At 36.4% G+C, this 22,826-nt stretch overlaps 1 protein-coding gene across 3 annotated transcripts; it reads right to left on the bottom strand.

Moving 5' to 3' along the window:
- Positions 1-1,002: 1,002 nt before the first annotated feature.
- Positions 1,003-22,550, bottom strand: cacng5a (calcium channel, voltage-dependent, gamma subunit 5a). 3 transcript variants are annotated; one of them, XM_051111701.1, is made up of 8 exons: positions 22,361-22,550; positions 19,909-19,993; positions 13,418-13,657; positions 9,190-9,225; positions 5,976-6,062; positions 4,954-5,094; positions 4,528-4,673; positions 1,003-2,960 (listed from the first exon to the last, which is right to left on the bottom strand). In XM_051111701.1, exons 3-8 carry the CDS (start codon positions 13,611-13,613, stop codon positions 2,703-2,705), a joined length of 864 nt encoding a protein of 287 aa, XP_050967658.1. In that variant the 5' UTR covers positions 13,614-13,657; positions 19,909-19,993; positions 22,361-22,550; the 3' UTR covers positions 1,003-2,702. The 3 variants fall into 3 exon arrangements, with proteins under 3 accessions (XP_050967658.1, XP_050967657.1, XP_050967659.1); XM_051111700.1 differs by lacking the exon at positions 19,909-19,993; XM_051111702.1 differs by lacking the exon at positions 19,909-19,993 and having other exon boundaries at positions 13,418-13,641.
- Between the last annotated feature and the right edge of the window lie 276 nt (positions 22,551-22,826).

The following is a 22,826-nucleotide window of genomic DNA, read 5'->3' as shown; positions in this document are numbered from 1 at the left end:
TTGTTGGGTGGCTGGAACACTACAAATAATAAACAGACTTGAAAACGTTAAATATTATTCCAAGCATTTTTTACTGTCAGTAAAACAGTTTGTGAATAGTCATGTAATGTGATTTACCTCAGAAAAGACAACAAAGAGCTTTGTAGCTCATATTATTTATTTATTTTTATTTTATTATTATTTTATTTTCATTGCTATTTTTGCATATGGACCTGGGACTGACTTGCTAAGCCACTGCTTGAAACCATAATTATTTAATAATTATTATTGCATAAAAGAAGACATTGTATTGAAACAAATGTAAACATACACATGAAAGAAATCACCATCCATATTCATGTCTGTGTTTGATATTTGTTAAGGAGATAAGGAAGACCTTGCATTTGCAGAATTATTGGTTCAGATAACTAATTTATCATGAAAAAAAAGAAAGAAAGAAAGAAAGAAAGAAAGAAAGAAAGAAAGAAAGAAAGAAAGAAAAAGACACCAACATAATTTGATTGCTTTCTTTCATTATATTGTTTTTTATACTAAAACATACTATTTTGAAAATGCATAATAACAACATTTTGGTGACAGCTTATATACAGGTAGTACCAGTTTTGATGTAGCAAGTAGGTTTCTAAAATGCAGTGAGATGTTCTGACATAATAACTTTTTGCTACTAGCCTTCTGAAAGATGAAGAAAAAAAACTATAATGTAGTTGTATTTGCTGAGTCATGTTAATAACCTATGTAGACACTTATGCAGTCTCAAGGCTATGATTTCACTGAAATGCTCTGCAGGTTATAGTTTCTAATTATTTAGTTGATAAACCACTAAGCACAGAAAAATTGCTTTATCTCTACTGTATATTGTACATATGAAACAACTGTAAATACATTTCACATCTTTACCAGCTTAAAGGATAGTTTACTAGTCCACTGTTGTTTGTACACTAGTGGCTTTTAAAATATCTTTAATAGTTCCAAAGAATAAAGACTTTGTCATTTTATGTTTTATGTGAGCTTTATAATATATACAAAATACCCATTCTGTACATACAATTTCTACAATTTTAAAAGCAGATTAGGGTACACTATAGATTTTTGGAATTCCTGTCTCCATCTGAGGTTAAAGCATAAAATTGCAAGTTTCTCTTGTGAAACAAGCTTTAGTCTTTATTAGTTTTGGTTAAGCACTGCTCTTCTGCGTGGGTGAATCTGATGGTTTCAAAAAATATATTGCCTGAGCAAGTAAGTAAAATATTTGCTAGAAAATGTATCATTATTGTGGGATTAGCACAGTGATTTCGGGTAAGGCAACAATACTGTTTTGGGCAGATTTTAATTCAAAAATTAATTTGAAGAATTGTTAAAAACTCTGTAATGTGTAAAATCAATCATTTAATATATTTTGCATTATACACACTTTCAATGCAGTGGCTACAGGATAATATAGGTTGACATCAAGTCTCTTTAACATATGTACATATTTAATCTATTTCTAAACAAATATGTACAAATATGTTGTAGGAAAAATAACTGAGTAAAAAATGATGTTCTTATTTTTAGATTTATTTGTAAGTCCCTTTTGATTATCAGACAATCCACCTAGCATTCAATGGTATGTGCATAATGACAAATTATTTTGAAGCCTGTAAGAGTTTCATGGGTCAACTATAAGGCAACAAAATACTGCTGCTTTATCATTTTGTCAAGCGGGGAAATTGAAATTAGTCTACATAATTTGTATCAAATCAACAAACAAAACCAATCTATGGATTATATACAGACAGTTGAGAAATTGGTTATAAAACATACATAGAATTTTCTTTACATGTTTATTTGTTTTCTACTGTATATATACACATAGTGAAATGATCAATAATAAGAGAATCTTTTTCTTGTAAAAAAAAAAAAAAAAAAAAAAAAAAAAAAACTGCATCACTGATGTGTTGATCTTCTGATTAGATCAGAATGTATAGTTCTAGAAAATAACAACAAAAATGAATGAATGAATGAATGAATGAATAAATAAATAAATTAAACTACAATAATATTAACACAAAAAGTCTCTTAATCAAAAGACCACAGCTAGTCTCACCAGTGACACTACAACACTTAACAATAATATGAAATATCAGTATATTTAAGCTCTGTTATGGTTATTTACTTAAAGTGCATAAGGGCAGAAACCAGATTAATGTTATGTCACGTTAACTTGTATCTTCTTACTGAGTATGTGCTTTAATGGCAGTGATTAATCAGTCAATATTATCATTTAAATAATTATTTTATACCATAATTTCTAGTTCTCTATTTTTCTATAAAAACATACATCTGTTTTTAATTAAAGCTGCAGTTTTGTTTAAAATTTTACAAAAATAATAATAATAAACAAATAAAATAAAAAAAATAAAAACTGTTTGAATGAAATTACTCTAAAAAAAATTCTGACTTTTACGAAAAAGGCAGAGGGACTATTAGCTACACATCTGTGTGGTACACTACAAAAAACATAGAAAATGATACCATCAGCTGATGTATTAAACTCAGAATCACTGCATTAGTACTGAAGGCTCTCAAAGACAAGCTAATTATGTTTATCCTCTATCCAAACACAACACGATTTCTGGTGCCAAAGCCATTCCAGTACAGCATCTATAAGAACTAGCTAGAGCTCTGTCCTTCTCATATTTCACTAATGTGTATTTGCAATCTCAACAGGGCGATGATGACATCTGATCATAATCAGGACACTTGAGGAGAGCAGGATAGTTTGAATTCATTTGGAGGGATGCTTCACTAGAGATGTCTGAGGGGCTGCGTCCACGAGCCCAGGCATCTGGATGCAGGAACTGACCAGAATAGTCGGAACAGTTGCTGAGGCGAGGTCGGTAGAAACCCGGGTGTGGCCTGTACATCTCCTCTGCAGTGTACCGCTTCATAAACAGGTAGACAGACATTACACCTGCTGCCTGGTGGCGGCACAAACAAAGAGAGATTGAAGAGCATATGAAATGAATGAACACTTTTTAAAAAAAAAAAATAATAATAATAATAATAATACTAAAATCGTTGAATTTTTTTAAAAAATTAATTTGGTGTTTAGGATACTGGGTCTAAATTTTCATACATATACACAGGAAAATATAAAGAAACACAGCTGTGTGTCGCACAACAGTTCTCCTAGGGCTTTTTTTTCATTGGCAATATTATTGACAATGTGTCTAAAATGTAATGTAATTATTCACACTTTTACCTTTTCTTCATTTTTAAGTAAAAACTTTTATTTAACCTATTTTTCTTATTTTTCTTTCTACCAGTGATGATTCTGAAAAAAAACATGCAGTGTTTGTTATAGTAACACATGCAACTTTCACAGCTTTCATCTGACTGACAGAACCTTTGTATTTCAGCGTTGCTATGAATGTTATGACTTTTTTAGCAAATAGTTCAACAATTCAGTTCAACAACATTAAGTTGAAGAGGGTAAACCTTATCACCCAACTGAATATGCACATGCATTTTAGAAGGTGTTCTTGCTTCGTCCGAACAATAAATGCACGTCTTTAAATGAGCGCTGTAATATTCTTCAGCCACTCAGGTAGTTTCAGTACAAATCATTTCAGGGGCTGCCAAAATTACATTTTAAAATCAGTCAGAGCTATAGAAATGCATCTTAATATTTACAACTAAATCTCGATATTATGCATGGGCTACTTTCTATCCGACCCCCCCCCCACATCTAGTTTTGACATCCATCGGGGGGGCTCCCCCCAAACACCCCCGTAATTCGCACTCTGGGGGTAACCAATCCTGTTCTTGAGGAGACAAGAACAAAGCCCTGCAGACTTTAGCTCCAACCTGACCAAAACAAACATGTCTGGATGTTTCTAGTAATCCTGAAGACCTTGATTAGCTAGTTCAGTTGTTGAAAAGTGTTAGGGGCATTTTTAATCCCAAAGGGGATTCTGTAAAACAAAAGAGCGCCACAGGACACACAAATCAGATCTGAACAGTTACAATACACAGTATAGGCAGTCAATAATTTAGATTAAATTCCAATCAAATACACACTGATGGTGTGAACATAGCAGATGATTAAAAAAAAAAAAAGAAAAATCAAGAATAGAATGCGTTTTATCATGAAATTGGAATACACAAAAGTTGTGATATTTGGTGTTTGTTAAGTACTGGGTTGAACGGGGTGTAGGATTAATTAGGCATACAAAATCATCTAGAACTTCAATATCCAAAAATTTTGTCTAAAGCATCTTTCATGTATGTATGTATGTATAAGATTAAATATCTTCATATAAATTTTAATATTAATAAATGCTTGTGTTACCAGGTACCGGAAGTATGAGATGTTTTACGATTGTTTGGCTTTAGTTTGTTCTTGCACTTATTTTAGAATATATTTTAGTCCAAACTTATTGGTAAATTAAGGATTATAAAACGCATTCACACAGATTTGTTTACACAGTGAGACCCACTGTTGTTAATATTTACACAAATATACAAAGATAAGTGAAGTGTTACCTCAGTAAGCAGGAAGGAGACTGCAGCAAAAGCAAAAGACCAGCCATATTTATAACTGAAATAGGCTTCATTTGTTTTTGTTCTGTTTAGCATCTCATCGTTAATACTAGATATATACAAGACCAGGCCCACCACCAGGGACAGACCTGCATCAGAAATAAAGAGAAAATGAAACAATTAGAATGGTCACTTTAAGCGCTGAAGACACTAATTCTCACCAAGATCTTGTGGACACTTTAGCGTTCCAAATATTAACAGTTTTATTCTTCTTCTTCTCATTAGTTTATATCTGTTTATTTAGTCATTATAGCAAAATCTAGTTCTCTGAAACTTATTATAAAGAAGTATACTTTTGTCCAGCAACATGACATGATTCATCCTTACTGGCTATATATATACTGAGCACTGCTTTAAACAAACACCCACCTGACAGGATAAAGAAGATTCCAGAGATGAAGGCAAGAATAGTGCGTTGAGGGCGGATGTGTCCAATATTACTCAGCACAAAGCCAATGAACATGAAGAATAGACTAACCAGTGGGAAAGGAGTAGCAGAGCGAATCATTTCTGTGAACAAACCAAAATAAATGATTACTGAGGATGGATAGATTATATTTTTATAACCTCTCACCATTATTGTAGCAGACAAAAAATACAAACAGCAAATAAAAATGAAATACAATATTATTATTATCTGTGTGTATTGTTATTATCTGTCCTCTTGTGGACCCTAAAGGGCACACACAGAACAATATCATGGTGTACATGTGAGCTTGGTGTTCATGTAAAGGTTTAAATGCCACTGATTGACTGACTTGACAAACATGATTTATTGGATATCAATTCCAAAACTTCAGTCAAACTGAAAATCATTCAACCATTTAGAGACCTCTGACAATGACATACATATGCAAATCAAGAACCACAGTACATAATACACTGCAAAATGGGTACACTGAAATACATATATACATACATACAATGCTTATACTTGTTTTGAATTTATGTTATTGGCCCACCAAACAGTGGAAGCAAATGAAACAAATGAAGACTTTAGTAAATACACTTTAGCAACAAGACACCTTGCGAAACACCTAAATGACTGAATCAGCATTCTGCATTTTTAATGCACATTTATTTTGCATATGTAATTACAGGTAAAATAAAAATTTGCTAATTAATTCATACAGGACTGTTTTCCCACATACCAGGTTTATGTGTTGCTGATGACTCTATCCTTGGTGTTGAAGGCTAATTATATTATGCACAGTATATATTTCCTATTTCATACTTAAGTAGCATATTTAGTGCAGTATGAGAAATTATACTCTTGTACAGTCAATTCTTTTTCTTAGTGCTGTAGCGGTCAGTGACTAAACACCTTTCAGAAAGATCCATTTTTATATCAAAAACACCTTTTTTATTAAATCAAGGAGACTTTCACTCACTCAGAACACTGGCCGTAGACTCTGACGTCATCTGAACATTCATGGGCATTACATACTCTATAGTAAAGCAACGCCCCTTCTCCTCTCCTTGAAAAAAAAAAAAAAAAAATCAAACCTGAACAATGCTACCAAGACAGCATAAATGATAATACAATTATCATGCTAATTTTAAATAAAGCGAAAGTCATGCCATTAGATTACACACTTTCAGATATTGACAGATGGAAAGAATACAATTACAGAACAAATTATAAAAGTGATACAATAATTAATTAAAAAATAAAGCCCTTGTTGTTATTATTACTACTTCTACTACTACTACTACTACAACAAGATTATAGTTAACAATGTTGTGAGTTTTAGACAAACTAGACACATATTTACACTCAACTAGACAAAAGATTTTAAAGGGGTCATATGATGCGATTTCATGTTTTCCTTTGTCTTTGGAGTGTTATAAGCTGTTCATGCATACTTAAGATCTGTAAAACTTCAATGATTAAAGTCCTCATAATATTAAAGAGATGTTCCTCATAAAGTTAAGACTCAGCCACACCTTCCTAAAATGGCTCATTCAAACACGCCCCCACATATTTATGCCACTGTGTGGGAAGATTTGCATAATACCAGCCAAATGTAAAGAAGGAAGGCGTAACATTTATTATGATGTAGTATAGTTGCAGCCACCATGTTGTGGAGACACTGTAAATTTCGTTGCCAAAGTGAAACTGCTTCATTTGGCTTTCCAAATGAGTACACAAATAGAAATCAGTGGTTAAGTTATATTTACAACACTGTTACAGAACAGTACAATGCAAATATTCAAATGTGTGCAGCACATTTTACGGAGGATTTTTTTTTCTGAACCTGGGGAAGTAGCCGACAGTGGCTGTACACAAAGGCTGTTTCTATAAAATGGGGCAATTCCAACTTTGCAGGGACAGTCTGGCGCTTCTGACTCACAGCCTGTAAGTACAACACGTTCTCACTCCCAACTCATCGCATATTGATGCTTGGTCAGGACTTTTTGATGCTCAAGGTACCCCTTTAGCATCACTTTTGGATGTGCAGGGTCCTCCATTGATTTCAGTTATTTGCCTTAATTTAATGGTTTGCATGCATTTGTAAAAATATAAATAATTTTATATAAATTTATATGACTAATAAATTATGACTGTAGCTGTATCTGCCTGTTATATCTTGTGTCTTATTGACAAATGGTAGGTTTAGGGGCAGGGGTTGGGTTTCATGCTCGTAAATGTATAAATAATGTAATGTAAATAAAATGGTTGTGACTGTTTACATAGAAAAATCACACCCAAACATATATGCAATAATTGCAATATTATTACCCAATATATAATTTAATCATGACGATATAAAATAACCAGTGCCTTCTGCGTCAACATTATGACACCAAGGGTTTCTTATATAAAGCAAAGAAGGACCCTGCACGTCGAAAAATGATGCTAAAGGGGTACCCTGTGCCTCAAAAAGTGATGCCAAAGGGTCCTGACCAAGCATCAATATGTGATGAGTTGGGAGTGAGAACGTGTTAGTAAGTACGTTTTCATATTTAAAGAATTTTTTACTGACTATTCAAATGGGAGTTTTAAGCAGTGTAGAATAGTGCTAGTTGTTTGTTGTTTCTACAATCACAAATGCAGACATGGTTTTATGTTTATATGACAGTATGGCAGTTATAAGACAGTATAAGTCATTATTATCAGTAATTATGTCCCAACAAATGCCTCATTTATAATGGGTTTTATTGTTTTTGTTTTATCTCGCTGGGACGTCACATGCTTGAGGTATTCAGCCAATCACAACGCACTGGATAGCTGGCTAATCAGCACACCACTCTTTTCAGAACAACAAGCTTTGTAAAAAGCAATGCGTTTCACAAAGGTGGGGCACAGAGGAGCAACAATAATGTACAGTATGTGGAAAATAATATTTTTTGAAACTTAAACCACGTAAACACACTTAAAACATATTAGCACTTTACTGTATTTAGCTTTACTTGTATTTTACTTTTTTATATATACATTGTTGTATTGTATGCATGTTTTTAATTGTTTTATTTACATTGTCTTTATTTATTATTACTGTTCGTTCAGAGCAACATGGTAGCATTTTGTCCAAGATAAATTTCCTCTCAGTGACAAATACAGTTTATCCTTATCCTTATCCTTATCCTTAACATATTGCATTTCCACCAAATACACAAAATAATGTTCTTTTTAGCAACATCATATGACCCCTTTATTTCAAATGGACCACAATCAGTATGTCAGCTACATTTCTGAGTGGTGCAAAGGTTTGTAGGTCAAACGTTTTGCTTTGTAGGGTTTTTAGTAACAAGGCCACTCAATAACACATACTCATCCAGAACCATTTGGACCTATATGGATGTGACCCCAGTGCAAAATGCTGTTATATAATCCATTAAGAATAACTCTCACAATGTCTGCAAACAGTGTCTGTTTTGCAAGATCTAGTGAACAGAATGAACTTAATTTAAGAATGACAAAACTGAATATTCACTGTGCCTGCAAAAAAAAAAAAAAAAAATTATATCAAGTTAGTTAAATATGCTACTGGTTGAAAGTTTGGGGTCTGGAATTTTCTTTTCTTTTTTTTTTTTTTTAAATATATTTTTGAAAGCAGTCTCTAATGCTCACTGAGCCTGCATTTATTTTAATTAAATAATACAATAAAAACAGTAATATTGTTCAAATGTTAAATAGCTGTATTTGTATTTTAATATTATATTTGTATTATTAATATTATATTATAAATTTTAATTTATTCAAATAGAAATTATTTTATTATTAAAATAGAAAAGCTGAATTTTCAGGAGTCATCACTCCAGTATTCAGTGTCACATGATCCTTCAAAAATCATTCTAATATGCTGAGTTAGTGCTCAAGAATCATTGTTATTATTATTAGTATTGAAAAAAAATTGTGCTTCTTATAATTATTTGTGGAAAGCATTATACATTTTTTCAGGATTCTTTAATTAATAGAAAGTTCAAAACATCAATCAAGCAATTATTTATAGAAATCTACTCTAGCATTTTAAATGTTTTTACTGTCACTTTTGATTGAATATAATGTTCTTACTGAATGAAAGTATTCATTTCTTTTAAAGGCAAACTAAAAAAATCTTAGGAGAGAGAGAAAAAGAGATGTGAGAAAAGGGAAAATACCTGATTTACCAGTTGGTAACGCTGGAGCTGGTGACTCTAAAAAGAAGAGAAAAAAAAAATCACTTGTCGCCTGTATATCTACAAAGTCCCATTACTAAAGTTATAAAACATTCCAGTTTGCTATTTTTGAGGTACCAGCAGTATAGAGTTAAACAGGAGGAGACACAGGATCTGCCATGCAAGACCGTACAGCATTGAAAGATTAGTTCCAGAAAAGGACTGGAATCCAGACCAGAGATTACAGGAGATATTAGAGAGGAATCTTTTTTTTTTAATTTAACGGTTGGATAACACAAAGTACAGACTGATACACAGGGATGTATTATATGAGAATTTATATTATCAGTTATAAAGGTCTCATTCTATGCAGTATTATTTGCCTAGTAATGTTTACTTTGGCAAATGTTAATCTCAAAATCAAGAAAACAATTCTGAGGTGAGGGGATGAGATTTCATGAACAACTGTGGGCAGGTGACACCCTGACCCCAATCAAGTTATTCAAATCTAGCAAGTTGGACATCGCCTTTAGGAGATATATCAGCCTTTTTCAATATCACCTCAAATTGTCACTCTGAGCCATTCTTGCTTTAGCTCAAGCTCAGAAAGAATGGCCTTGTCCAACAGCCAGGCAACCACGCAGGTGCACCGACCTCAAGTCAAAACCCGCTCTGCCTTTGGCTGAGGAGGGCCATTCCTGGGCAGTTAGTTTCCCCCCTAAAAGAATGAGTGTAATACACTTCTCTTCACTCCTTGCAGCAAGGCCTTCAGAATGCAGAAGTTGTGCCTTGTGAAACACACTTGTGGTATTGCGCATACTGTAGGCTATGCCCCTGTGTTACATGCTGGGTCCCATTTCCCAAGCCAGACTTCTTTTCTGGTGACTTCTCCTGCTGCTCAAACACTTCAAGGTCCTCCTTTCAATAGAGCGCTTCTTACAACAATGGGTGTTTGGGAGGCTTTTGTGTTGCGACAGGAGATTATATCCCTTTTGGAGAAAGAAGCCATAGAAGAGGGAGTTTGGTACTGGCTTTTATAGCTGGTACTTTCTAATGCCAAAAAAGGATGGAGGCCTTCATCCCATTTTAGACTTGATTTGAATGAACTACACTACACTGCCGAATTGCAGTTTCAGTATGGTGATGTTGAAGCACATCATGACACAGACACAGCCTTGAGGACTGGTTTGTCACAATAGATCTAAAGGATGCTTCTTTCCACATTCAGATTGTTCAGAGACACATGAAGTTTCTCAGGATTGCTTTTGGGGGCAAAGCATGCAAATTTTGAGTATTTGCTTAGCCTTAGCACCTTGCATTTTTATAAAGTGCATGGCTGCTGCTCTGGCTCCGATGAGAGTCTGGATCATCTGTGTGCTAAACTACCTAGATGATTGGCTGATTTTAGCACAGTCTGTGGAGCCAGCATGTTAAAATTGAGACTCTGTTCTTGAGTATTTGTGATTTCTGGGCAGGAGTATTAGGGTGACCATACTTGCCATTTTTACGAGACATGTCCTGGCCATGATTTCTATATTTAGCATTGTTTTCCTGTTTTCATACCTGCTGAAGGCTATTATCGAAAAGAAGTTTGATCAATAACGTGCAGGCATTGTACATAATCGACCAGTCATGGAGCGTGAGAAGGTGGGATCTACAGAGAACGCTCAAAGCGTGTAAATACACAGAGATATTAGACGTGTTAGTTTGTCTGTTTGTTAATTCGACTTGAAGTCGAGCAGGTGCCTTCAAACCCGATTTGTGACTCAAGGCATTTCTTTGGGCAGTGTCTGTTGTCACAAAAGCAGTTATGATAAATGTTTCCCTGGTAGGCTGGGGAGTGGTCTATATAGGTTGTCCGATCTATGGTGTCTGGAAGGGTGAGTATCCGTCATAGCACATAAATAGTAGTGTTTCTGGCTGCTCTTCCAATCCTTCAATCAGTTTCATATCTTAATCGGCAAAGGAGTTAGTTTGCACCCCATTTGAAGTTTAGCGCAACACATTCTTCTTTGGTGTCAGGACAAGTTTATGTTACTTAAAGGAGTAGTTCACTTCCAGAACAAAAATTTCAGATAATTTACTTACCCCCTTGTTGATGTTCATGTCTTTCTTTCTTCAGTCGATAAGAAATTATGTTTCTTGAGGAAAACATTTCAGGATTTCTCTCCATATAGTGGACTTCAATGATGCCCCCAAGTTTGAACTTCCAAAATGCTGTTTAAATGCAGCTTCAAAGGGCTCTAAACGATCCCAGCTGGGAAATGGTCTTTTCTAGCAAAACTATCTGTCATTTTAAAAAACAAATTGACAATTTATATACTTTTTAACCTCAAACACTTGTCTTGTCCAGCTCTGCGTGAACTCTGTTTTTTCCGGTTCAAGACACATAGGGTATGTCGATAAACTCCCATCTCGTTTCTTCCCCAACTCCAAAATCGTCCTACATCACTGCAGAAGTACCAATCCAGTGTTTACAAAGTGAAAGTGCAAAGAAGATCAAATGCCCTATACAACAAAAAGGTAAAACAGTGATATAGGATGATTTTAGAGTTGAATAAGACACCGAGGTGGGAGTTTTTCATTGCAGAGACAAGACAAGACAAGACAAGACAAACATTTGAGGTTAAAAGTATATAAATTGTCAACTTGTTTAAAAAATGAGCAATTGTTTCACTAGATAAGACACTTCTTTCTCGGCTGGGATCGTTTAGAGCCATCTGAAGCTGCATTTAAACTGCATTTTGGAAGTTCAAACTTGGGGGCACCACTGAAGTCCACTATATGGAGATAATTCCTGAAATGTTTTCCTCAAAAACCATAATTTCTTTACGACTGAAGACAGAAAGACATGAACATCTTGGATGACAAGGAGGTGAGTAAATTATTTGTGAATTGTTATTCTGGAAGTGAACTAATCCTTTAAATTCGTGTAGATTCCAGGAATGGAATGTTTGAGTGTGGATTTCCTCTTGAGACATGGACTGAGTTCCAGACCGGAGACTACACCCAAAGACTGCAAGTCTAATTTGGCAGCAGTTCAGCAGGATAGAGGTGAATCTGTGAACCACCTCCTGGGCCAACTGGACTGGATGTTCATGTGGTCGAGGACTTGCTTATATGCTTTTCCACCAGTTATACTACATTCCTGACTAGAGTACAGGAATACAGAGTTTATCATCTGTTAGTGGCACTGCAATGGCCATCCTGAATCAGATGGGTCAGATCTGTATCTCTACTGGAGGAACATCCTTGGGACAAGGCCAATCTGTAGTTGAGAATATTTATATCCTGGTGTGGGTAATTTGGACCAAGTTTGCTGCCTGTTTGGTTCAGGAGGTCTTGCAATGTGGGGACAATTGCTGCCAAGCACATAATGGTTCAGAGTGTTTGTATGGGCTGACATTTACTTTGCTCTCGATTTATGCATGGGACAAGATGACTGAGGCCTTTTCTTCATGTTTCTATTCCTTATAAAAACAGCATGTATCTGTGGTCTTATAGAAGGCTCACTGGTTCTCTGTTTGAGCCCCTAATAGATTTCTGACTATTAAGGTTCTGTTTATGGCCTTAACATCCTTCAAATGTATTGGAGATTTAAATTTATTGTCAATGAGCACCTTCTGTAGAGATTTCAGGAACGTCTTGGTTACATATAGCCGTTTTCCACGTGTGACGATTCTCTCTGACCAAACAGTGATATGTAGTGCTTACATGTCACATTTTAGTATCGGTATGGCTCGCTTAGAACCTCATCTGAGGTGATACTAAAACAAATGCCAGGTACTAGGTACTGTACACAGTGGAAACATCCCAAAAGTGAGCTGTACTGAGCTATACAATGCAGTGGAAAAGTGCCATATGTCACTTTGGTGATGTTGCATAGCTGGCCATGCTACCTGGTTACTGCTTTCTTCCTGGCATCAGACAATCGTCACCATAACATCAGCTATTGATGCAGCGCCTCCTTCCTCCCCATTCAAGGAACATAATCTTTTCCCTCCTTGTTATTCCTTGATTGCTTCTCCCTATACCCAGTCAACCCTTCTATTTAAGTCCATGGCTGCTTTCAAAATCGCATACACTCTTGAGTAGGTACTTATTTTGAACAAGTAATTACTTTGTGACTGCTAAAACTATGTTCTATATACTATGAATCATTTCCATGTGACCTACCAGCATCAGTTGCAATAGAAAATGCATATAGACACACTGACCCTCAGACACTCACCTGCAAGAAAACAGACCCTCCAGAGCCCTGAATGGAGAGACATACGGATTTCAGTGCTCTGATTGAGAGGCAAGATGACCCCCTCCTCCAGGTAGAGCCAGTAGTCAGTGCTGACGGCAATACCCAGCAGTCCCAGACTGCACACAGCAAACACACTGCTGAGGAGTGTCAGTGCCTTCCTGCCACACAAACTCATCTTTCACATCAGCAGCAGAGGGCACAAGCTGTAGAAAACAGGAGCTATAGTGAGAGAAGGGAAGAAAAAAAAGCTTACCTTAAACTGCAGTTAAAATATTTTAAATACATATTTTAAAATGTAATGAAATCAATTTTTAGTCTTAAAAAAGACTTTAAAAAGTCTTAAAAGAGCCTACAGAAGAAGTCTACATTGAACACTAAAAACACAGGCATTGTTTTTTTTTTTTTTTTTTTTTTTTTTTGCATCAGTGTTTCTAGAGTGTTATGTTAGGGTGAAAGGCTTCACAGAAGAAGTAGCTCAAAGTGTTATGCTGGCGTCTCATTAGTTGACTAGCTTATGTTACACCTACGTTCTATGTCATCTGCTGGAACCACTCTGTCATGAACGCACGTATACGACAGTTAGAGGAAGCTAGATATTATGGTTTATAAAGTTTTAATTATAGATATTTTTCTTGCACAAATGCATAGATTCTCTTCAGAAGGTCTTTATTAAAGGGGTCATCGGATGCCCATTTTCCACAAGTTGATATGATTCTTTAGGGTCTTAATGAAAAGTCTATAGCATGCTTTGATTAAAATTTCTCAATGGTAATGTAAAAAACACCCTTTTTACCTGATCAAAATCATCTCTGCAAAAATCAACCTGTTCTGGTCGATGTTGCTTTAAATGCTTTTAATGAGCTCTGCTCGCCCCACCCCTCTCTTCTGTCTGTGGTTAGCCACATTTAGCCACAAAACTTGCTAACTATAGCACGTTATTAGGAAAAAATGATTGCAATGAGTCATAAAAAAACCCTTATACTCATGTCTGCTGTAAGTGAAGCTGGATCACGAATGATTTGCACGAACATAGACGCATTTATGTAGATCGGGAGGTGCATTCCCTTCACAAAAAAAAGTCATCCACTGTGTCTTCAGCGGCTCAGATGTCGGGAGTAAATGACGACTACTATGTTCATTATTACATCCAACAACAGAACACCTCAAACGCGTAGGAACCATACTTGTCTACGTCCCTGTTCTGGCATTGAAACAATGGTGATCGGACAACTCATCTGGGCGGGTCTAAGGTAAGATGGCTGTGTCAATCAATCTAAAGATGCTGAGAATGGCTTGATTTGAAAAAGGGGAAATTATTTTTACAGATTAAATAAAAACCACTGGGTGGATTTTTATCATTATAGAGTGTTTGTGTACACACACAGCCAACACACATTTATGTTCAAACAACATGTAAAAGTGAACTTTGCATCCGATGACCCCTTTAAGTATCATATTCTACACTAGTGGTTCACAAAGTTGTTCCCCAGCATTGCACAGTTTGTATGGGTGTGTCTCAGTCAGCTTCCTAGTTCACTAGTTGGGGCACTGATGAGTAAGGCTGGGTATCGAGTTCGATACTTTTTAAGCACCGACCGAATCGTCTCGATACTATCGAGTATCGAAAAAATCATTTTCGTTCGGTACCAAATTTCGATACCTAAGGGTATAATCTTGTCAACGTCAGTGAGCTAGAAAACGTGCGGCATCCTTAACGTGCCCGGATCAAATGCTGGTGATTGGCTGCGGCAAGGCTGCCTTGAAAATCAATAGTTTACGGCGGTTACGCCCACTCGCCCAGAGCTTGTCTAATGTGAGGCTGTAATGTACACTACACTTTAAAGCATAGCATAAATTTAACGCAAATGATGATTAAGTGATCAAAAGTATGGCTACATTATGCCAAGATTGACGGCAACAGCGTGCGATGCAATATTTGTAAAAAGGTTATCGCGTCCAAGACTGGCAACACGTCAAATATGATAAAACACCTGACAGTACACGGAATTAATTTACGAGCAGAAAGTTGCTCCGTGTTTGACTGCAAGAAGATCACGCCGGTGCAGTCATCATCATCCTCTCAGTATTTTCCTGACTCAGGGCCTCCAACAACATGCCCACCACAAGCGTCGTCCTCCGTGACTTTAAATACCTAGCTAAGTTGATACTAAAATGCTTTAAGGTTAACAGTAAATGATGAAGTGTACCTCACATTAAACTTATCTTATTTAAATGTCCTTATCCTTGGCTGCATTAACAGTTTAGCTTTCATGTTTTCTTCACATTAATGTTATAGTCTCTGCTCGTGCTGACCCTGGAATTAGGAGACCATCAAGTGATAATCCATTTACACTGGCAGAAAAAGTAAAAATGAACAAAGAAAGGAAAGATGAACGCCACAGGGCCGTTACAAATTTTATTGTTAAAGGTTTGCTGCCTTTTTCTACTGTGGAGGCTTCATGGTGGAGGTAAGTACAGTAAGCTGTAAATTATGTTGTAATATTACCATTAAGGCTGTTGGCCAGGTTTGTAGGTAGTCTTAACCTAGATAATTTTTTAAACTTTTTATAGTGAGCAACAATGATAAAATAATGCTAATTTTACTTTTTTGTGTTTGATGATGTCAACTATAGGGAGATGATAAGCACCTTAAACGCCAGATATCAGTCCCCCAGCCGAGACATGCTCTCAAATACACTCATACCTGCATGGTATGCAGTTGAAAAAGAAAATGTCAAGAAAGAGTTGTCACAAGTGTCACAAACATCCTGGAAAAATAAAACCAAAGTTTCTCTGAGATTATGTGTTATGTAATCTTGTTAAAATATATTTCTTAAAATAAAAGTATCGGAAAAAGTATGGAACGATACCCAGCCCCACTGATGAGGGTGTCTCTGACTAATAACAAAATACTTCCTTGACAACATTGACACATGTATTTTCTGTGAAGCTGTTTGAAAAAGTATGTATTGTGAAAAGTGTTATAAATAAACGTGAATTGCAAAAAATGAACTGAAGTTTGAAACATAAAACACACAAGCCAACTCAATACATATCATGTCATGTCAAGTTTTAAAAACACAAACTATCATTGATGCAGATAGCTTTGCAGACAGCACGCCGACATATAGCGTTGTCGCACTACGTTTGAATCCTGGCATGAGGACCTTTCACAATCTCACTCCGTCTCTTTCTCTCTCTCTCCCACTTTGTTTCCTGTTCTTCTACACTGTTCTGTCATAATAAAGCAAAAGGCAAAAACACAGAAAAGTAAGTCTTTAAAAAAAAAGAAAAACTATTATTTTATTACATTTCACCATATACACACAGACAGTACAGACAGACAATAGTTCAACTGAGGCTGGTTCCTCCATTTCTGTCATTGGAGTTTAGGTTCTTTGCCACTGTTGCCTTTTGGCTTAGTTGCGGACACTAGCAATATTATCAACTTGATTGCACGGACACGACTAGAAGGCACAATATGTAAGTTTTCACCACTAGAGGGTGCATATTCAAAACAAACAAAGAACCAAAGGCGTAGTTTGATGGTGCTGTGTGTGAGTGTGGAATTATGGGAGTTGTAGTCTTCATCTACACAGCCAATGCAATCCATTGGGACTTGGGCAAAAATCATGCTCATGGATGAGTTAATATATTAAAGGAGAAGTCCACTTCCAGAATAACAATTCACAAATAATTTACTCACCCCCTTGTCATCCAAGATGTTCATGACTTTCTGTCTTCAGTCATAAAGAAATTATGGTTTTTGAGGAAAGCATTTCAGGATTTTTCTTCATATAATGGACTTCAATTGTGCCCCCGATTTTGAACTTCCAAAATGTAGCTTAAATGCTGCTGCAAAGGGCTCTAAGGGGCTCTAAAGGGCTCTAAACGATCCCAGCCGAGGAAGAAGGGTCTTATCTAGCGAAACGATCTGTCATTTTTTTCAGAAAATAAATTTTTTATACTTTTTAAGCACAAAAGCTCGGTAGCACAGGTTCTGGCATGCGCGTTCACGAAAGTGAAAGTAAGTCAAATGCTTTTTACAAACAAAAAGGTACAACGTGTCGGACGATTCAGAAGTTGTAGGAGAAAATAAGATAGAGTTTTTCGCCATACTCTACCTTTTTTAGCCAGAGTACACAGAAAATTAACTTAGACATGATTCGTAGTAGTGATGGGAAGTTCGGATCATTTTACCGACTCTGACCTTTGAGTCTCGTTCAGCAAAATGAATGAATCTTTTTTCGAGTCATTTCGTTAATTTTAGCAAAATCAGCATTACGTGACAGCCCCATAAGATGACAGCCCTTCTTCCTCAGCTGGGATCATTTAGAGCCCTTCGAAGCTGCACTTAAACTACATTTTGGAAGTTCAAAATCGGGGGCACAATTGAAGTCCTTTTATATGAAGAAAAATGCTGAAATGCTTTCCTCAAAAACCATAATATCTTTACGACTGAAGACAGAAAGACATGGACATCTTGGATTACAAGGGGGTGAGTAAATTATTTGTAAATTGTTGTTCTGGAAGTGGACTTCTTCTTTAAAGACTTATTAAAGTCACAGTAGTATGAGGCAGGGTGGTCTGAAAGTTGTGGGAACCAAAGGAGGACACTAGAGCGATTGCTATTGAAGGATGAGCGCAGTACACAACTTGAAATCAGCTGAGCTTTTATTATGCCACAGTCGACCGCTTCCGCTCCTTCCGGTCACGCATATGTGAGGTAAAACAGCGCTGTTTTATCATACTAGATACGTTTGAGTGTTGTAAGTTCTGTTATAATGCTACTCTGTGCGTTTGTCACCTGTCTAATAAAATACATAACATATTAAAGTGTCTTTTGGGCTTTCCATGTTTTCTACAAAGTAAAACCGGCAAATTGGATGACACGGTCCATTACACTAGTTAAAATTGCTTATTTTTCTGGATTTAAACAGAAACATTTGGGATAATGTAAGTACACAAGTCAGCAAAATATATAACACTGTTCTAGTGGTTTTTGGATATTTTAATAAAAGAATCTTACATATTGTGCCTTTAACTAAGCTGGCTGATGACATTTCATGATGAACTAAAAAGGTGACCATTTATTTACAGCAGAATTGAATTTTGTTTGCACTATTGAAGATTATTTTCCTGTTTAACACCGTAAAGCTACTTGAACAATCAGCATTGTGTAAAGCGATATATAAATATAATACAGGTATAAAGGTGACTTGACATATAATCTTGTTTACATTCATAAATAATTATTGGACGAAATGTTGCAAGGATTATTTTTCATAATATACTTTGATTAATATGTGATAAATGTTTTATGACATGAGTATGTCATGAAGCCGGAAATTTACTGTCTCATTTAGAATGCTGTGCCCTCCAGAGGTCACATCTGTTGGCCGCATATGCCACAGAGGCTGTCTCATTTCAGAAAAGCAACCTGACATTGTAGAAAAGCAAGGATAAATTAGAGTATGTACAGTAGAGCCTCATGAGGAACACGGAAAATTTGATAATGGTTGCTTTTCTGAAATAAACCTTGATAATGTATGCAACTGACAAATGTGACCTCTGGAGGGTGCAGTCTTCAAAATGAGACAGTGATTGAGTCATCAGTATGCCAATGGGTAGTTAGCCAGAGTCTTTATCAGTGCCAAAATTTGTGTACACAATATACTACTTGATGACCTATAGGGAGCTAGGGAGCTAATTGACAAGCTAGGGGCCTCCAGCACTGCCGCTTGCAGTCAGGGGAACAGTTGAAAAAGGATATGAAGTCGGACACTTTCTGCTTCCTGTAGTTGTTTGAAGACAAACATGCCTAATGTCTACTGTGTGTCTGCTCTAGTACTCTACTATAACTTTAAAGCAGTTCAAGCCATCATTTCTAGTTCTAAAGTGGTGTTTTCGAATTAGGTTTGGTAGCATGTGTTACGGCACATTTAAATCCGTGGCAGAAGACAGAAGACACCGACAAGTGAGCTTGGAATACTCTGTGGTATATTTATTTCCATGCTTATTCTATCTAACTTTTTTTTCATAAAAGCAGTATCACGTTCCCAGTCATGCGATATGGCTCTGCGTGGCTGTGATTACCTGCGGTCTTGTGTCTACGGCTGAATTAATAGGGGGTATGCACATGACATGACAGTAGGTGAAGGTGACTGTGGTTACACAAGAGATGGTCTGTTGTTCTACCATTGGAGAACGCATAATGGTCAGCTTGGATCACATGTGCATTAATAACCAAACACACCATAGCCTTGACATTGCATGACAGTTAATCACTGTTTGTGGATACAACTAAAATGAATGATTGCCATAAACGGAATCCTATCTATAGCAAATTTGTCTGTGACTTCTCTTATAAAACTGCATTTTTTTGGTGTAAACTCTAAAAATAGATCAATCAAAAATGAATGACTGCTCCTGAAAGCTTAGGCAGCTTGGATGCTAAGGCAAAGACTTACCTGATGCAGGCAGCATTTGTGCATGACGGTACCTCACAAAATTGATTTCAGACAGATTTCTGAGGCAGTATAATGGTTTAATAATCTACAACAAAATAGAGAAAGCTTTCATTTCACTAAGCAAATAAATTACTATACTTACAATACTACAAAAAACTACATTTACACACAACTTAACCACCAACCACAACTTTCAGATGCCATATTTAATTATTTATTTATTTATTATCTCAACTGGTGCAGAATTGAACGCAAAGGTTTGTGGTATATCAAAGGCAGTGACAGATACATTCATGCTGCCTTCAAAAATCAATCTGATAAAGGCGTCTCAGGAAGTGAAACAACAGTAACAATGGATTCAAGGCAACATTTTCCAGCTTTCGGATGCAACCAGTGTTTAATGCAAGCATGTTGATTAGTCAATAGACTGTTGATTCACTAAATAATAAGCTGGTTTCCCACAAAAGCAGTTTATTCAGTGTAGTGAAGCCTCTCTTTCATTGATATCCAGTCCCTGTGTACACTTTTTCAAATTTCTTTCTTAGAGGATTGCCTTAATGTGGCTTTAGTTACTTCTACTGAGTGGCAGAAAGACTGAGTGGTAGTGGCATGGTGTGTTTACAATTTTATGCAAATGATGAGCAGAAAGCACTAGGCGGCAACAAATAGCTGTGAGGACTTAAAATGCAGATTGTGCTGGAATTTAGTGTGTAAATCATATTGTTTATGTTTTGGACAGTTTGCAGTTGTTGCATGTGTTGCAGCTTGGACATACTGTTAATAATCAGCTTGAATGCTACGAAAACACCAAAAACATCTAATATCAGAAGGAGCTTGTGCATTTGTCTGTACTAATAGATTTATATAAGAAATCTGAGCTAGCTTTTTACACTGTTAAGTCCAGCTGCATTTAATTTAAGCAGATAATTGTTTTGCTTCAGTTTTCCCAGTTTACTAAGGCAGCCATGTTGCAGGATGTTTTACCACTCATTCTGGGGCATGTTCATCTGGGAAAGCGATGCCACTGCATACCCTCTAGCCATATCACATGACCGGATCCTGTCCCAAATGGCACACTTCTTGTGCATTTGTGGTCTTGCAAACTCAAAGTGGCCACCGCAATGTCAGCTTAGTCCACATGAACATAGGGTGTCCCATTCATCATTTCAGCTTTCAGCAGAATGCTTGCGAGCACCCAATTTGCAGCCACTGTGCGCCTTCAATTCACACTTATGCTGAGCCCACACTGAGGTGAGCGCCTCAGCAAACTTCTACCTGACAGTCAAAGTGGTGTTACGTCACGGATGTGAAGACTCAGTGGAAGAAAATGAGGGATAAGGGTGCCATTTAGGGCCTGGGATGTGATATTGCTCACATGAATGCCTGTAAATGCTAAATTCTGCAATGTCTGTGTTTTCTGACACCTGGTGTGAATACTAATTCCAGTGTTCAGCATTTTTTTTTCCTTTTTTTCCTTGGTGTTTCTATTCATGTGTTCTTGCTGCCATATGGTCATAAATATGATGGATAAACGGAAAACTCTGGTGACAAACAGATGTGCTCTACAAAATGTGTAAACATTTATATACTTACTCTGAATATAAACTTAATTTATTTTTAATATTGAAACTTTAAATGCATATACAGTGCACATACATGCACATTTGGGATATTGTAAGCCACACACAAACACATATACATGTTAGTCAAAAATGCTAGTAGTTGTAAGGTAGTATAGGCTAATTATGAGAAAGCATGTGGCGGTATGACATTGGAGCCTAAAATTGAGAGGGAAAGAATCCACGTAGCAAAATTCGGAATGACAGCAAACTATAAGCCCACTTCAGAGGCTCCCAGACAGAGAGAAACTGTCCTTGGTACTGAAGCTGTGAACCCGCTTCCAACAACAGCATTCACTGTGGGCTGTGGCAGCCATCATTAATTCTCTCTTCAGTGTATTGTAGTTATATTTTCTATAATATATAGACTACAAACTTTAATTAAAAAAAAACAATTAAATAAATAATACAAATAAATAATCATTTTCTCTTTATATTGACAGTAGTCTATTTAATATCTATTTGTTTTATTTTTTTTAATAGCCTTGTCTACTCGACAAGGTGGTTCCTATCTTTAAGCACCCGTTATATATTTTGCATTATGGCTTCAAGAGACACACTGTTTTAAACACCGCATAGACATTAATAGTCCAGTTGTGACTTCTCCACCATTTGCGTTCATTGCCAAAAACAACATTGTCCAAATCATGCAGCAAATTAAAATCCATGGAAAAAAGTTTCTGATACAGTGAAAAATTTAACTTGAAAATGTGGCTAACATTGATATTCATTGGTATCTAAACGAGTCTTATGAAACAGCACTTCAAATCTGCACACGAGCTCATATTATCCAATGCCATAGTACATAACGCACGCAACAGAGTTTCACATACCTGCGCTGAGATGTGCCTGTGAAGCGCGCGTTCTTGAGTTCTTCTCACGCAAATGTTCACGCAACCGCCTTTATCTCATCGCACAGAGGTTTGCCGAAGTCGAACCTCTAAAACCCGTCACACATGTTTATGGTGAGAAGCGTCTCTCATCGTGCTGGGCTTAGTGTTGGTGATGCTCTAACATCTCGCTCCCTCTCTCTGCACGTCACTGACGGGTCACGGACCGACAACGACACAACGACTGTTTGTATGCGTACTGTGTCATTGCTCTTGTGGTATTGGTTTTAGAGTCTATTGTATGCTGTGTCGTGACTGCTGTTATGTTATGGAGGTTGTATGTGGGGTGATGTGTTATGGATGTTATCGTTCATATCGTTGCAGAGGCTGACTAATGCCATAAAGTTTGGAACCCTTCGCGGTAATCTGGCCAAGTGCCATTTACTTAGGGTGTTTTCAGATGGACATA

The sequence above is a fragment of the Labeo rohita genome, chromosome 6 (assembly GCF_022985175.1).
Source record: "Labeo rohita strain BAU-BD-2019 chromosome 6, IGBB_LRoh.1.0, whole genome shotgun sequence".
NCBI classification, from domain to species: domain Eukaryota; kingdom Metazoa; phylum Chordata; class Actinopteri; order Cypriniformes; family Cyprinidae; genus Labeo; species Labeo rohita.
Note: the sequence above shows the minus strand (reverse complement) of the source record. Positions and strands in the feature narration are given on the sequence as shown.

Coding starts and splice junctions, on each gene's coding strand:
- cacng5a (XM_051111701.1), bottom strand. CDS start 13,613: ATGAGTTTGTGTGGCAGGAAGGCACTGACACTCCTCAGCAGTGTGTTT. Junction 6,063..9,189: donor GTTACCAACTGGTAAATCAG/GTATTTTCCCTT, acceptor TTTTTTTTCAAG/GAGAGGAGAAGGGGCGTTGC. Junction 4,674..4,953: donor AATCTTCTTTATCCTGTCAG/GTGGGTGTTTGT, acceptor TTTCTGATGCAG/GTCTGTCCCTGGTGGTGGGC.